This window comes from Bos indicus x Bos taurus, chromosome 17 (assembly GCF_003369695.1).
Source record: "Bos indicus x Bos taurus breed Angus x Brahman F1 hybrid chromosome 17, Bos_hybrid_MaternalHap_v2.0, whole genome shotgun sequence".
NCBI classification, from domain to species: Eukaryota; Metazoa; Chordata; class Mammalia; order Artiodactyla; family Bovidae; genus Bos; species Bos indicus x Bos taurus.
The window spans coordinates 689,084-705,607 of record NC_040092.1 but is presented as its reverse complement, the minus strand read 5'-3'; the positions used below and the strand labels follow the sequence as shown (position 1 = coordinate 705,607).

Sequence of the window (16,524 nt, the reverse complement as noted above, 5' to 3'; positions counted from 1 at the left end):
TACGAACAGCGCCAGGCACGGCAGCCCACTCACCACCGCCATGTCGTTCTTAAGCTTCTCCAGGGCGATCTCACATTTCTGCAGCGTCTTCAGCGGGCACCTGAGGGAGGACAACGGGGCTGGCCCTCTGTGCGGGGGACGGGGAGCCGAGAGCTCCCAGGTCTCTGCCCAGCCACGGACAGTCTGGCCTTCTCTGGACGGAGCGGGCTGGGGCCTGGGCCACCGGCACCACTCCCAGGAGCCCGCCAGCCCACGCGCTGTTCCCAGGCCCGAAGTCTGAGGCAGGGCAGCCCCACGCCCAGGACAAGGCACACCGTGATGGGCCAAGGGAGGATGCAGGCCAGGCCCCTGGCCCCACCCGACTACTTTGAGAGGCCAGAGGGCCGTCCACCTCCCACAGGGCCCCTCAGTGCCCAGCGTTCTGCCCACGTGAGCAGAACAGGGAGGATGTTCCAGAAGGGGGCCTCGCCTGAGCCAAAGGCTCCAGGAGAGGACAGGGTCCCAGGCCAGGCCACCTGCAGGGGGTGCTGGCCGAGCTCTGGCCTCAGCAGCTCCGTGGCCCGTGGGAGAAGCAAGGGATGTGAGGGCGTGGCCCTGCCTTCGAGCCCCTCTCAGATGGTCCGGTCCCTCCCACAGCCAGCGCCTGTGAGGTCAGCGCCCTTTCTGCACACGTGGGCACTAGCAGCGTCTCCAGCCCAAGGCCACCCGCACGTTGGGGGCCAGGCCAGCAAGAGGGCCGTGAGGGCCATGGGGCAGGACCCTCTGTGAGTGGTGGGAGCAGCCCTGTCCCCACAGGCTGGGCGCCAAGGCTCACCGTTTGGAGGGGTCCGTCAGGATGTCCAGCAGGCTCTTCATCTTACTCAGGTCCTTTTTCCTGTCTGGGGAAGAAGCGGATCCTCAGACGGGCCGGGGTCCCTGCCCTGCCCCACCCTGCCTAGCCCGCTGGCCCACAGGCCCACCTTCGTTCTTGTCGATCTTGTTGATCATGCGGCGCAGCGGCTCGATGTACTTGGACAGCTGCTTCAGCTTGTCCAGGTACTGCTGCTCCTCGGCCTGGCTGGAGCCCGCGGGGCTCATGACGGAGCTGGGGTTCACTACAGGACACGGCCTGGTGAGCGTGGCCCGGCCCATGGAGGGCGTGGCTGGGCCCGACCCGAGCCCCACTTACCGGGGGTGTTCAGTGGTCCTGGGGAGGGGACGCTGAAGTTCTGCGGGGTGCGCGCCGTCACTGGGCTCTGGGAAGGCTGTGGAGAGGGGCTGGGCAGGAAGCTGCTGGGGGACGGGGCGGGGCCGGAGCTGGCAGAGAGGAGACAGGTGAGCCGGGCAGGGGGCGGGGCGGGGCCAGGGCGGACTGGAGGGGTGGGGCCGGGCCTACCTGACGTTGGAGTTGGGCTGCGAGCTGGGCGGGCCAGGCTGCGGGGATGGCTGCGGGGGAGGCGGCATCGACTGCGGGGTGTGCACCTGCTGGCCCGGCGACGGCGACGACAGCACGGTGAGGCTGCTCTGGCTGACCTGCGGGGAGGGCGCGCCTGCTGAGCTGCCCTGCGCACCCCCGCGGCCCCTCTGCCACCGCCTCTCAAACACCCACGCAGTGCGCCCCGCCACACACGTGGCCCGCGCGCTGGCAGCAGAGCTGGCCCTGGACTGGCAGAGGCTGAGGCTTGAGTGGGGACACGGTGTGCCAGGCCCCCGCCTTGTGCGTGCGGGAGCCTGTGAGCAGGGGAGGCCAGCGAGGGCCACGGACAGTGATGGGTGGGCTGACCTCCCAAAGCCTCCGTGACCCCTTGGGCCGCAAGGACAAGCCGGGCAGCACGGCAGTGCGGAGGCTGTGCCATGCCGTCGCCCCGTGTCTCCCTTGCCAGCGCCCAGGCCAGAGCTGCAGTCTGGCAGCCGAGCAACCCCTGCCACAAGCAGAGAGCGCAGAGCGCTCAGGGTCACCCTCTCCCTGCAGCCCTCGTCGCGCGGAGGCGGCGGGTTCCCGCCCCACTCTCCCACTAGGACGCCACCACGTCTGTCTGTGAACACCAAGGGAGGCGGTCACACGCCCAGGACTAGGAATGCGAGCATGTGCAGACCGCTTTCTGCCCAGACACGTGCTAGTCCCGGCCGGGCAGACAGCGGCCCACCAGGCCCTGGAATGGGCCCCCAGAGCGGCCTCGAGCAGAGCCTGCAGAGTGCACAGAGCCTGGCCCCTCACCACACGGGACGCTTCCGCAGGCCCTGCTGGCTTCGCTCAGGGCGTCCGCAACACTGCGGCCACCTCCTGTGTGCCGAGCGTCTCCCTGGAGGCAGCTCCCAGCCGCCCTCCAGCCCACCCGCCGCACTCTGCAGGCCTGGCCTGCACTCTTCACCTGGCGCCGCGAATGCCGGCTGAGGGCCACTCTGCCTGGTGGCTGTTGAGTCAGGGAAGACGGAGGAGCACTCACAGGAGCCCAGACCCCACCAGACTGCCCGAGGCCACCCTCCCCGCCCGCTCCCCCAGCACGGCCTGGCCCAGGCCCCTCCACCTCTGCCCACCTTTCCCTGGACGACTGCAGCCTCCCACTGCCCCCCGCGTCCCAGCACGAGCTGACAGCCCCCTCCTCGTCAACTGCACCTCTGGAGGCATCAAGGCTGGCCTGGCTTGCCCTGATGAGAGCTCTCAGTCTGGGGTCTGAGGCCCTAGGCTGGTTCCTGGAGAGCTGGGCCTGCCTGCGCTCAAAACCGTTAGGATGAAGCGAAATGAAGCCCGCCCAGGCAGGCTCCAGGAGGCAGCCTGATGCCTGGGAATCAAAACACCCGCCCCGCAGGCGGGGCTGGAGGGGCGGGGCGGGGCTGGAGGAGGGGCGGGGCGGGGCTGGAGGAGGGGCGGGGCGGCCTGTGCGGGAGGGGAGTGCTCCTGGGTCCTAGTCTGTGGCCCCCAGGATGCTCTCCTCTCTGGAGTTACCGCCAGAGCCAGGCGTCCAGATGGGTGCCCGGTCGTCCTCAGACACCCGGGTCCCAGGCTCCAGCCGGGGCTGGTACGACCGAAGCCCCAAGTGCCCCGGAGTCACTCCGAGAAGCGCCACCCACTACTGCTAACGGTAAAATCCTCCAGACCCGAGAACCAGATGGGGACGGGGGCGGCAGGACCCGCTCCAGAGGAAAGGTCCACGGCCACGAGCGGCGATGTGGCCCTGGGGACGGCGTCCGAGAGCCTGACTTTTGCGGAAACGTGAGGAGGAAAGAAAAGCCACCAAGCGGGCTCCCACCCGTGCTTCCTGCCTGCCCCTCAGCCCCTCCTCCCCCACCCACGCTGACTTCCTAGTGTTGGGTCAGACGTGTCTCCGTCTTGTGCACTGCTACCACCGAGGCTGCAAAGAAGGGCTGAGGAAGCAGAGATTCCCCCAGGGCTCTTCTCACACCCACCGCTGCTAGACGAGCGTGCAGCGAGGCCAGCCCACCAGGCCCCACGAGTGCCCCACCCGGGGGGCAGACCTGGGAGCCCTGGGCGTAGACACCCAGGCTGGCCTCCATCGCAGGCAGGCCATGGGCACGCCCCCTATCCCGAAGGCCAATCCTCAGAACTCCAAACCCTGCGGGAGGAGGGGTGACCCCGCCCCTCCCCACTGCTGCACCCCACGTCCCCACCTGAGCTCTGCCCCCACCTGAGCTCTGCCGTCAGCTCTCTGCACTCTGCTGGGACAGGTCACAAATCCACGCCCCCCTCGAAACGACCAAGTGCCACGCAGGCCGCACCAAACTCCAGCAGAAGCAAAGGCGGCGTGACCGCTGGGAAGGGGAACGGAGCGTACCCTGAGAGCAGGGAGCCCCAGGAGGCCTGCGGACGAGGCCTGGACAGAGTGGTGGCAGAGGAAGTGGCTGATGTGGGCACACGGGGCCCGCAGTCCTGCCCTGGCTGCAGAGGTGATGCTGGCAGTCTGCTTCACACGAGGTCACGTGTGGGTGAGCCGAGGAGGACGGGGAGGTCACAGAGCCCCTCCAAAGGCTGTGGGAACCCCATCAGCACGCTCCCCCAGACTCGAGCCACAGGGCCAGGCTGGACGCTAAGGGACACGCGGCATCCCGGCCCAAACACGGCGCTCGGCTGACACGGCCACGGGGGGGGTGGGGGGGGTGGGGGTGGTGGGCAGAAGCCCGTGGGCGCACGGGTCTCACCACGGCACACCTGCTGAGTCAACGCCCCCCTGAGCCGCTGTGGGCGGGAGACAAGAAGAAGCAAGACCATGTCTGGACACAGGCTGGGGGGCGAGGGGGCCTGTGGAGAAGTCACAAGGCCTGGCCCCCACCCCAGACACCAAAGAGACTGTGGCCGCTCCTGGGCAAGGCCGGGAGGCCCTTCCGTCCATAGACATCGATGTGCAGGGGGTGGGCACCCAGGGGTGAGTCCCGGAAGTCAGGGCTGACTGCTGGAGGACGCCTCCTGGTCTCTGGAGCAACGGCCCCCAGCTCCATGCTCAGAGCTGAGGCGGGAAGAGAGCATGTGGCCCCCGCCCCCCACCCCATCACACGCTGGGGAAGGAGGCAAGAGGGAAGACCTGGGGCGGTGTGGGGTGGGCATGGCACGTGCCCTGTGCAGCTCAAACCCAGACACGCCGGCGGAGCTGCCCCGAGGACCCCGGGACCGGCCCGATCCAGCCAGAAGCCCGCTGTCCACGGGTGATGGGCACTGGCTGATGCCCCCAGAGCCTGGGCGCAGGGCCCTCACCTGGACTCCGGGACCCACTATCTGCGAGGCCTGGGCCGTGGGCACTGCTGTCTGCGGCGGGACCTGGGGCTGCACCTGCGGCTGCTGGACGACCATTGGAGCCCGGACCTGCGGAGGGAGGAGCAGCGACCTGCAGCCACCAGGCCAGGGCCGAGGAGGGGCTCCTGCCGCTTCCCCGGCTGACGTCCGCTACCAGTCAACCCTCACCTGGGGCTCACTGGCAGCGCCCATGCAGCCTGGCTCTGAGTCGGTAGAGTGGAGCCCTGCCTCCCCGACTCCAATGAGAAGTCTGCCCCAACGGGCCACCACACCACACCACCAGCAGCTGCTGCGGCGAGCCCAGGGCGCTGACGGCCCCGAGAGCCCTGCTCGCAGCCCCGACTCCTCGGAAGAACCTAAGCCAGAGGGCTCCTGCTGACGGGACCCTGCTCAGGACCCCCAGCCCTGCAGCCTGTGCCTGGGGGCCTCCGAGTCGCCCACCTCATGGTTCAGGTGCAGCTTTGCACCACCTCACCCAGCGAAGGGCGAAGAGAAAAGGCAAAAAGCAAGAAGCAAGCCGAAAAACACGTTAAGATGGCTCCTGGCACAGCGAACATCCCCGACTGGGTACGATGCTGTCTTCCCTGTGATGTCCCCATTTACAGACACGGATCTGTTTTTGCACAGGTGCATGACAAGATAATATCTTACGCCTTCCTCAAAAACACTGTCACGACCTCTGCTCAGGACAGAACCCCGAGTGGTCGTGGGCCGGGCAGGTGGCATGCCCTCCGCCACAGTGAGAATGCAGGTGCGGCCATCCACCTTCTCACCCACAACCTTACGATGCCCTTGGCCTCCACCAAATCAGCCAGGATGCTTGGAAGACAAGGTGCCTCCTGGCAGGAAGGGCATTGCCATGGGGTGCGGCAGCTGGTGGGACGCACGCTCCTTTGCTGAGCGGCACGTGGGGGCCAGGGCGGGGGTGCCAGGGTGAGTCCTGGTGCCGGAAGAGGGCCTGCCATCCACAGCCCTGGGGACACCGGGAGGAGGGCCCCGGCTGCGTGACACCGGCTACTCACCAGTTTCAGCTGCGGCTGGGTGTACAGCATCTGCCCCGGGAGGGCCGGAGCCTGTGACACCAAAGGCTGTGGCTGTGACTGCGGCGGGGGTTGCGGCGGGGCCTGGTGGTGCTGCGGGGGCTGCAGCTGCTGAGGCAGGGCCTGCGAGGGCGGGGGCGGGGGCTGCTGCAGTGGCGGCTGCTGGATGGGCGGCTGGGCCTGGAGAGCCTGCTGCTGCTGCTGCTGCAGTTGCAGCTGTGCCATGCGCTGTAGTTGCTGCTGCTGCATCTGGGGCAGAATAAGCAACCCCATCAGCTTGTGGCCTGGCCCAGCAGCGCTCCCGGGGGCAGAGGGACTCCCAGCATCACAGGGCCCTGGCCACGGACACTGGCCCGTCTGAAGCCTGAGGGGACAAAGGCAGGGTCCAGGGAGGGGTCCAGAGGGCGTGGTAAGGGGTCAGGTGTAGGTACAGCCCCAGAGAAGCTGGGCAACGCTCGGCTGACCACAGACTTCGGGAGCCCCTTCCAGGGCTGCCTGTGTGGCCCCGAAAGTGGGCACAGGGCCAGCTTCAGGATGAGGGGGAGAGATGGGCCTGAAGACCCCGTCAGCCCGGGAGAGGGGCTGTGGGAAAGGAGGCGCAAGCCCAGGCCGGGAGCAGGTGGCCAAGGGTGGGTCCTTTGGGGCTTCCCTCCCCCACCTACAACAGGCTGGAGCGGGACACGCTTAGCCCGTCAGCACACTGACTGAGACCACGTGCGAGAGAAGAGCTTTTCCTGTGACACAGCCACCCGCATGGGACGACGAGTGCGGCGTCCAGACACCAGAACTCTCAGGGACAGGGCGGACAGGAGGCCTGGACGTGCTCAGAGGACCCGCGGCCCTGGCCAGCCTTCCCGTCGAGGGTTGCCTCGCCGTGGCTGCCTGCATCCAGGAGCCCCCCGCCCGGGCTCGGGGGCTCGAGGCCGGTACCTGCTGCTGGTTCTGCTGGTGCAGCTTGATCAGGTGCTGCTGCTGCTGGAGCTGCTGCTGCTGCTGCACGGCCGCCTGGAACTGCTGCTGCATGGCGCTCTGCTGCGCCTGGAACTGCTGCTGCTGCTGCTGCTGCTGCTGCAGCGCCACCTGCTGCTGCGCCTGGAACTGCTGCTGCTGCTGCTGCAGCGCCACCTGCTGGAGCTGCAGCTGGGCTGGAGACAGACGGGTGGGGCGCTTGTCCCGGGTGCAGCTGGGAGAGGTGCACCCCCGCCAGCACGGGAGGGACGGGTGCCAAGGCCAGCACTTAGCACCAACATCCACTCTACAGTAACTGTGATCCACTCTACAGGGACCTGATCCACTCCTCAGAAACTGTGATTCACTCTACAGGGACCCGATCCACTCCTCAGAAACTGTGATCCACTCTACAGGGACCCGATCCACTCCTCAGTAACTGTGATCCACTCTACAGGGACCCGATCCACTCCTCAGAAACTGTGATCCACTCTACAGGGACCCGATCCACTCCTCAGTAACTGTGATCCACTCTACAGGGACCCGATCCACTCCTCAGAAACTGTGATCCACTCTACAGGGACCCGATCCACTCCTCAGTAACTGTGATCCACTCTACAGGGACCCGATCCACTCCTCAGAAACTGTGATCCACTCTACAGGGACCCGATCCACTCCTCAGTAACTGTGATCCACTCTACAGGGACCCGATCCACTCCTCAGAAACTGTGATCCACTCTACAGGGACCCGATCCACTCCTCAGTAACTGTGATCCACTCTACAGGGACCCGATCCACTCCTCAGAAACTGTGATCCACTCTACAGGGACCCGATCCACTCCTCAGTAACTGTGATCCACTCTACAGGGACCCGATCCACTCCTCAGAAACTGTGATCCACTCTACAGGGACCCGATCCACTCCTCAGTAACTGTGATCCACTCTACAGGGACCCGATCCACTCCTCAGAAACTGTGATCCACTCTACAGGGACCCGATCCACTCCTCAGTAACTGTGATCCACTCTACAGGGACCCGATCCACTCCTCAGAAACTGTGATCCACTCTACAGGGACCCGATCCACTCCTCAGTAACTGTGATCCACTCTACAGGGACCCGATCCACTCCTCAGAAACTGTGATCCACTCTACAGGGACCCGATCCACTCCTCAGTAACTGTGATCCACTCTACAGGGACCCGATCCACTCCTCAGAAACTGTGATCCACTCTACAGGGACCCGATCTACTCCTCAGTAACTGTGATCCACTCTACAAGGACCCGATCCACTCCTCAGTAACTGTGATCCACTCTGAGTTCAGTTCAGTCGCTCAGTCGTGTCCGACTCTGCGACCGCATGAACAGCAGCACGCCAGGCCTCCCTGTCCATCACCAACTCCTGGCCTCCCTGTCCATCACCAACTCCTGGAGTTCACCCAGATTCATGTCCATCAAGTCAGTGATGCCATCCAGCCATCTCATCCTCCATCGTCCCCTTCTTCTCCTGCCCCCAGTGCCTCCCAGCATCAGAGACTTTTCCAATGAGTCAACTCTTCCGCATGAGGTGGCCAAAGTACTGGAGTTTCAGCTTTAGCATCATTCCTTCCAAAGAAATCCCAGGGCTGATCTCCTTCAGAATGGACTGGTTGGATCTCCTTGCAGTCCAAGGGACTCTCAAGAGTCTTCTCCAACACCACAGTTCAAAAGCATCAATTCTTCGGCGCTCAGCCTTCTTCACAGTCCAACTCTCACATCCATACATGACCACAGGAAAAACCATAGCCTTGACTAGACGAAACTTTGTTGGCAAAGTAATATCTCTACTTTTGAATATGCTATCTAGGTTGGACATAACTTTCCGTCCAAGGAGTAAGCGTCTTTTAATTTCATGGCTGCAGTCACCATCTGTAGTGATTTTGGAGCCCAAAAAAATAAAGTCTGACACTGTTTCCACTGTTTCCCCATCTATTTCCCATGAAGTGATGGGACTGGATGCCATGATCTTCGTTTTCTGAATGTTGAGCTTTAAGCCAACTTTTTCACTCTCCACTTTCACTTTCATCAAGAGGCTTTTGAGTTCCTCTTCACTTTCTACCATAACGGTGGTGTCATCTGCATATCTGAGGTTACTGATATTTCTCCCGGCAATCTTGATTCCAGCTTGTGCTTCTTCCAGCCCAGCGTTTCTCATGATGTACTCTGCATATAAGTTAAATAAGCAGGGTGACAATATACAGCCTTGACGTACTCCTTTTCCTATTTGGAACCAGTCTGTTGTTCCATGTCCAGTTCTAATTGTTGCTTCCTGACCTGCATACAGATTTCTCAAGAGGCAGATCAGGTGGTCTGGTATTCCCATCTCTTTCAGAATTTTCCACAGTTTATTGTGATCCACACAGTCAAAGGCTTTGGCATAGTCAATAAAGCAGAAGTAGATGTTTTTCTGGAACTCTCTTGCTTTTTCCATGATCCAGCGGATGTTGGCAATTTGATCTCTGGTTCCTCTGCCTTTTCTAAAACCAACTTGAACATCAGGAAGTTCACGGTTCACATATTGCTGAAGCCTGGCTTGGAGAATTTTGAATATTACTTTACTAGCATGTGAGATGAGTGCTATTGTGCGGTAGTTTGAGCACTCTCTGACATTGCCTTTCTTTAGGATTGGAATGAAAACTGACCTTTTCCAGTCCTGTGGCCACTGCTGAGTTTTCCAAATTTGCTGGCATATTGAGTGCAGCACTTTCACAGCATCATCTTTCAGGACTTGGAATAGCTCCACTGGAATTCCATCACCTCCACTAGCTTTGTTCGTAGTGACCTAGAGCCAGACATCTTGGAATGTGAAGTCAAGTGGGCCTCAGAAAGCATCACTACGAACAAAGCTAGTGATCCACTCTACAGGGACCCAATCCACTCCTCAGTAACTATGATCTACTCTACAAGGACCCAATCCACTCCTCAGTAACTGTGATCCACTCTACAGGAACCTGATCCACTCCACAGGAACTGTGATCCAGTCGACAGAAACCTGATCCACTCCACAGGAACCCAATCTACTCTGTAGTAACTGGATCCACTCTACTGTAATGAAGGGGCAGGAGGGAACACGCCAACCAGGAGGCCCAGTACGGCACCACCTATCTGCTTCCTGCCTCGATGGAGCCCCCGGCTCTGGACACACTGGGGCCTTTTGTGACCGGCTCCTTCCCCTCAGCGCTGCATTTATGAGGCTCACCCATGCTGTACCTCAGATCCGTATTCCCTTTCTCTTCAGGGCCAGACAGTACTCCACTATATGGGTTCCCCACATTTTGTGTTACCTGTCCATCAGCTGATGGACATCTGGGTTGTGTCCACTTTATGGTGGTTAAAAATAATGCTGATAAAAGCCACCAGTCAGACACATCCCTGGTGGTCCAGTGGTTAAGACTCTGCACTTCCCCTGCAAGGGATGTGGGTCTGATCTCTGGTTGGGGAAGTAAGATCCCACGCGATGCGTGGCACAGCCAAAAAAGTAAAAAGGAATAATCATTCACAAGATTTTCAGTGACGCAGTCTCTTTTCAGGTGATGAAAATGTTTCAAGTTTGAAGCCACGAACCTTCATGAATCTCCTGAACACTGTACTCCCAGCGCGCAAAAAAGGGTGCGTGAACTTTGTTGTTCTCTAGTCACAAAGTCCCACCTGACTCTCTTGTGACCCCATGGACTATAGCCCTCCAGGCTCCTCTGTCTATGGAATTCTCCAGGGAAGAACACTGGAGTGGGTCGCCACTTACTGCTCCAGGGGGTGGAAGCTGTGTCTCCTGCTTGACAGGCAGATTCTTTACCACTGAGCGACCCAGTAAAGATGAAGAGGCGGGGCACGGGCACTCTGTCCCTTTGTCCAATCTCCTGCAATAGTGGCACCGTGGAGAACTAGAACGTCCTAACGCAGGAAGACGTGTGCCCGTCTGAGCATCCGGTTTAAGCTCTACACCGTTTTCTCCCCAGGCGAGGTTTGGCCAGCCCTGTGGTCACGACCTGGCGCAGCTCGGACACCACAGGCGCTCATGCCAGCCCTCAGCAGCTGCCAAGATGACCCCGTCTCTAGTGACACGGCCACTGTGAATGCTGGATGAAGCACACAGCAGGCACGGCTGAAAGCGTCGGCGTGTGGAGCACGGCCACGCAGACCCCTTCCTGAGCACGCTTCCCACCACACCCTTCGGTTCTCCCAGTTGATCACTTTTGTCTGGTTAACTCTCTGGGAGGAGACTGGCCCACCGCATCTTTGTCTGAAGTCTTCTGCGGCATGTATCTCAGGGCTCTCCTGTCGGGATTAAGGAGCTGTACCCTCCCCTCTCGTTTCCATCCAGCCTCAGCAGGAAAGCCTCTCTCTTCACATTCACAGCGATTACCTATAGTTTTCAACTTACCTACGTCTGCCTTTCCCCTTCTAAGTCTCTCAGCTTTACTGACATATAACTGACATATACAGTCTCTTCCTCTTCTGAATTCTATTTTGTCGGATGCTTGCGTTGATTTTTAAATGTTGTCTGGGTTTTTGTAGTGTCAATCTCATTCCAGCTTTTCCTATTGATATGGAATTGACAAACTACTTCTATTGTTTTAGCAACGACTCTTACAATTACTATAGTTAATTTTAAAAAGTATAAAGTTTATCCATACTTAAACCTCTTGCCTAAATATAAGGACCTTGGACTCCTCTCTAAATATTTTTAAAGGAGGTTTTTCCACGCACACGACAGACCTGAGCCCGTGCTGCCCCCGCTGCTGACTCAGCTTGGCTCGGCGCCTATCTGTCTGACGCTCACAGAGCGGGCCTGCGGGAAGAGACAGGGCAGAAAAGCGGCCAGGGCGCAGCCTCGGGAGCTCGACGGGGCCCCGGCTCTGCTGCTCTGCATCTGTCTCCCCGGCTACAGGAGGCACCCATGCTGGCTCCAGATGCAGCGATCTATCACAGACTGGGGACCTGTGGAGGGCAGCTCCGAGGACCGTGGCACGGAGGCAATCTCTGTTTACAGAAAGGATGCCCCGCTGTGCCCCTCCTGACACAAGGCCAGAGCACGCTGTGCCGGGGGCCGCCCCGGACACGGAAGACACCCAGCACCACCTCTGGTCTCTGCCCGTCGGACACCAGGAGCCTGCCCGTACAAGCTGCGACAGCCCACCCGTCCCACACTGCAGACAGCCCACAGGGTGCAGAGCTGCCGAGAGTCACTGGCTTAGACGTACGCCTGTGGATACCCTTGTGTGGAAGTTGCTGCTTCTCCCATTTAGACCTGGTGTCTTGGGAAGGATGGTCTGAGAGGTCAGAGACGGTGGTGAGGGAAAGCAAGCATGCCTGTGTGTTCACTTCCCTTCCAGGGAAGCCTCCTTGGCTCTGCTGGCGGCTCTGCACCTGGGGCGCTAACAACCCCAAGGGGCTTGTGACTCCATCCCTGAGTCTGCCGCGCGCTCCTGCCTTGACAGACAGCTGTCGAGACTGCCTTCTGGCCTCTGGTGTCCTGTGGCGCACGGGCTGGCTGGGGTGTGGTGCCCGTGGAACCTGCATGGAGCCCTGGGCTCCCTGGCCGCCACCCCCTCGCCCCCTCTGCTCTGGGCCGCCCTGTGATGCCAGCCGCACTTCTGACTTCAGCCTCCGCTTCTCAGCCTCCTGCTCCCAAGGCCTCTGCTCTAGGCTCCATTCTGGGTAACGCCTTCAAATGCAGCTTCCAGTCCACAAGCTCTTTCTCCGGCTGTAACTAGCCTTTTATTCACCCGCTTTCCTCTCCCAGTCACTCTCACACCTACAGGCTCTCCGCGGTTACGGGCCACCTCTGCTCGGCCACTCCCGACACAGTGTCACAGCACTCATTCCCTTGAAGTCCAGACCCCACCTCCTTCCGCACCTGCGCTGACACCTAACAAAGCTACAGCCCTGGAGATCTCCACAGCTCGTTACCGTCTCTGCTCCTCCGGGAGGCGAGCCTGCTTCCCTCCAAGCCTGCTGACCGCGCACACCGCCTGCCCTGGAGACTCCCCTCCAGCCCAGCCCTGTCTGCAGCGCAGCTGGGGATGCCACGGGCGCCATACCCACCCTGCATGGACAGACCCGCAGCCCAAACACAGGCCACCCAGGACCCAGTCAGCCGGGGCCAGGGCTCCTGGGCACCCAGATTCCAGAAATCCGGAAACAAGGCTGATTTTTAAAGTTGGTCTCAAACACACGACATAAAACTCTTCGAGGAACAAAAATATGCTGAGTCTAAAAGCCCAGCCTCACCCAGTTGCAGGGTGTTCCCTGTCACTAACCCAGGCCACCAGGAGGTGCCTAGTGGGCTCTGGACTGCCTTTGGGTGCCCTGGTCAAACCCTGGACCCAGGGCCTACACTCTGGGGCATGGCACTAGGGCCTGAATTCCATGGCAGCGTTCGGAGGTGTGAAAAAGGGTGGCAAGTGCCCTCAGGCACACACCTGCCTCAGGCAGACCAGGCCCCAGAGGTCACAGGGGGTTCTGCGGGGGCAGCAGTGAGACACGAGGGCAGAGGCCACAGAACGCCCTCCGGGCCCCTCAGGGGCCGACGCAGGACGTGGCCAAGGTCGGGCCAGGGAGGGTGCAGGCTGGCACCAGCACTTCCCCGCTGGGCCGACAGTCTCGGGAGTGAGACTGCAACTCACACTAAGCTCATCCAATTCAAAACTGTGTTTTATTATAAAATCTAAGTTTGTGAAAAAGAGAAATTCAATGGTATACCAGAGTAGTACATGAAAAGGAGGCAGAGCAGCCTTCTGAAGGCCGCCCTGTGTGCGCCTGTGCACGTGTGCGCCTGTGCTGACGAGAGGGGACGTGGAGCTCAAGATGAAGAGCCAAGCAGGGAGCCAGGTGTCACAAGGCAGGACTCAGTAAGGAGAAAAAATGAAGCTCTGGGGGTGGGGGTGGCTAGGGGCGTGAGGGTGTGGCCGGCCTCGGAGAAGTGAGGGGACCTTACGGAGCACACGGGCAGAGAACCGCGCACCGGGGCCACGGCGGCCCTGTTCCCGGGGTTCCCGGGAGGGCCACGAGGCCAAACACGTGGGCACAGAGCGCCCGGAACGCGAGCGCTCACACTGGCTTTAGTTTAACAGCCCAAAGAGAAACAACCCGCCTGTCCTCCAAGGCTGAGTCAATGAATGGACCGCAGCCCCAGAACCTTCCTCAGCAGTGAGAAGGCAGGAACGACAGGCACAAGCTGGAGGCCCTAAGGGCGTTATGCCAAGTGAAAAAGACAGTCTCAAAAACATAAATATCGCACGATTCCATTGATGCAACACTTGCCAGAGATTACTGAGGCCGAGAACAGACGAGCGGCTGCCCGGCTCAGGGCTAAAGGGCGAAGCCAGGACGGCCGGCTGGCGGGGAGGCTCCGTGTGCTGACTCCCTTCCACACCTGATGAGACCTCCCCGAGCCACACACGTGCACGCCCAGAGTGCGTCAGAGTGCAGTCGGCCTGAGCGCACGGCCCTGCGGAGGCTCTGGGGACACGGCCAGGGTGTTACGGTGGGAGCTGGGGGAGGCACACGGGCTCGGTTCCTCTGCAACTCCCAGAGGGGCCAGGAGCACAGTGCAGCCTCTCTCCCCACCCTCCGAGGCCTGGGGCCAGGCCAGTCCTGGAGCGCACTGCTGCCCCCGGAGCGGGTGGGGCAGGAGCCCTGAGACAGAGCACAGCCCCAGGGCTGGGGTCCCCCCCCCCCCCGGAGGCAGAGGCTGGGTGTCCCCTGCTCCACCCGTGTACTCACTCTGCGGAGCGGCCGTGGACACAACAGCCATGTTGTGGGGGGCCATCCCAGAGGTGCCCGGAGGCGGCTGCCCCGACAGCGGCATTGGCTGGCCCATGGCCCCCAAGCCGCCCATCCCGCCCAGGGCCTGGCCCGGGCCCCGAGTAGGAAGGCCGAGGCCGGCGGCTCCTGCGGTGGGCCCGCCCGTCAGGCTCTGCAGCGCATTCATGGGGTCTGCGGGGCACAGGGCGTGTGTCTCAGGCCAGTGCCCTCCGACCTGGTCCAGGCTTGTGGGCCAGGAAGCCTTCCTGAGTCCACACTTCCTCCCACCTCAGGCTTGATGCCCTCAGTGCCCCAAACGCTGAGTGGCCGGGGCCCCTCCAGGCAGGAGCCCAGCCCACAGCAGGCCTGGAACTGGGGCGAGCCAGCCCGTGGGGCTCCGCCACTCTTGGATGGAGGCCCCTCCCAGGGGTGAGACACAGCGGCACACCCAGAGAAAACGGGGTCAAGGGCCCTTCTGCAGTCAGCAGAGCCTGGGGGCTGGTCTCCCCCCAGAGAGGGGACAAGTCCCATGCGCACCAGAAGCCCACCTCTGCTAAGTCTGGGCAGGACCCCACGGAGGAGCAGCTCTCGGGAAAGAGCCCCGAGAACAAGTGTGGGAAGGCCTGAGATGCTGGGCCAGCAGCCAGTACCTGGGGAGGAGCCGAGGCTCTGTCACAGCAGCCCATGGCCACCCACAGGTGGAGTGGCCCGGCCAGCACCCTGCCACAGAACCCAGCGCCCCAGGGTGCTCGTACAACACCAGAACCCAGACGCCCTCTGGTCGGGCGCACCGACCCCGGCCTGCCCCCTGCCACCCCCCAGCACCCCCCCGGCTACTCCCGCCTGGGGCGCTGGGGTCAGCCAAACCCCTTCACTGGCAGCTTGCTCAGGGAGACCCGGGCTAAATCAACAGGGCTCCCATGTGATAAAACCTTGCAATTAAAAAATGGAATTAATAATGACAACTCAGCTTGCAAAGAAACTTTGTAACTTAAGGTGAATTCACAGCTATTCTCTAGGAAACGTTCCCAGAGAGGACTGCACTGAAAGCACCTCTATGCACACGAGTTACCACCCGGAGAGCTCCAGGGTCTAGACAAGCCCCAGCCGCCACGTGAGTCTGCCGCGAGGAATGGGACGGGGGCGCTGCCGCTTGGCGTTGAGGCTAGGGGAGGCCGGGTGGGGGTTGGCGTCCCTCTGGGAACCTGCTCCTCCCAGCACAGAGCAACCCCGCCCACGGCTCCCAGCATCCCGGCCCTGCCGCCCACGCTGAGGTGGGGAAAAACTTCAGAAAAGAGAAACTCTTACCACTGACAGATGCTTGAGATTTCTTGTTATCTATGTTAAAAAGAAGAAAAAAGAAAAGAAACCAGAGTAAACAGTTTTATATAATCACATATTTCCACGCTAAGTCAGTGCAGTAAGCATTTGCCCAGAGGTCATTTTCTAACACTGACTCGACTCTGCCTAGAAACTAGACAAAACGCACTTCGGGGCTTCAGCGTCTGAGTGTGAACACGTGCACGTGTGTGCCCCGCCGCCGGCAGTGCTGGCACACGAGAGGCTGAGGGCGGCCAGGGGCTGAGAGCCCTGTTTCCAGCCCGCTCGGGGCGGCGTCGCGTCTTCTGGATGAGGACACTGAGTCTGTCCAAGACTGCTTAGAAGCTGGATCCAGCCTGCCCTGGTGCTGGCGGGGAGCGGCTACAGCAATTCCACCCTCCCCCGGGGCGAGGCCGCCGTGGGCACCCCCGAAAAGGCAAGTGCCAGGGCCAGCTCCCACGTGGGCCCTGCAGCCCGTCAGGCTGAGCCCTTGTCAGGACAGACAGCTCAGGCCCCAGTCTTCTGGTGGTGGCTCCTCTTGTTCCAAACACCACGGGACAGCCCCAAACATGGCAAAGAAAGTGAAGTCAGTCTAAGAAGTCAGTGTGGGAGGGCGCAGTGGCCCTGCAGGGACTCCGGGGCCCCGGCGTCTCCCTGCATCTGAGGTGAGGGACAGTGGAGCCGCAGCCGCCCCACAGGGCTGTGTGG

At 61.4% G+C, this 16,524-nt stretch overlaps 1 protein-coding gene across 5 annotated transcripts in view; it reads right to left on the bottom strand.

The window, feature by feature from the left end:
- The window catches only part of MED15 (mediator complex subunit 15), a 45,217-nt gene that overhangs the window by 2,289 nt on the left and 26,404 nt on the right, over positions 1–16,524 (bottom strand). For 4 of the 5 annotated variants that reach the window (XM_027566058.1, XM_027566056.1, XM_027566057.1 and 1 more), the window contains 10 exons: positions 15,805–15,834; positions 14,476–14,688; positions 6,697–6,911; positions 5,749–6,015; positions 4,688–4,795; positions 1,376–1,512; positions 1,169–1,296; positions 960–1,094; positions 815–878; positions 34–100 (listed from right to left, as the gene is read on the bottom strand). In XM_027566058.1, the coding sequence (XP_027421859.1) occupies positions 34–100; positions 815–878; positions 960–1,094; positions 1,169–1,296; positions 1,376–1,512; positions 4,688–4,795; positions 5,749–6,015; positions 6,697–6,911; positions 14,476–14,683 (1,329 nt within the window). In that variant the 5' untranslated portion in view covers positions 14,684–14,688; positions 15,805–15,834. The remainder of the gene's footprint in view (positions 1–33; positions 101–814; positions 879–959; positions 1,095–1,168; positions 1,297–1,375; positions 1,513–4,687; positions 4,796–5,748; positions 6,016–6,696; positions 6,912–14,475; positions 14,689–15,804; positions 15,835–16,524) is intronic. The other variant, XM_027566060.1, reaches the window with a different exon arrangement.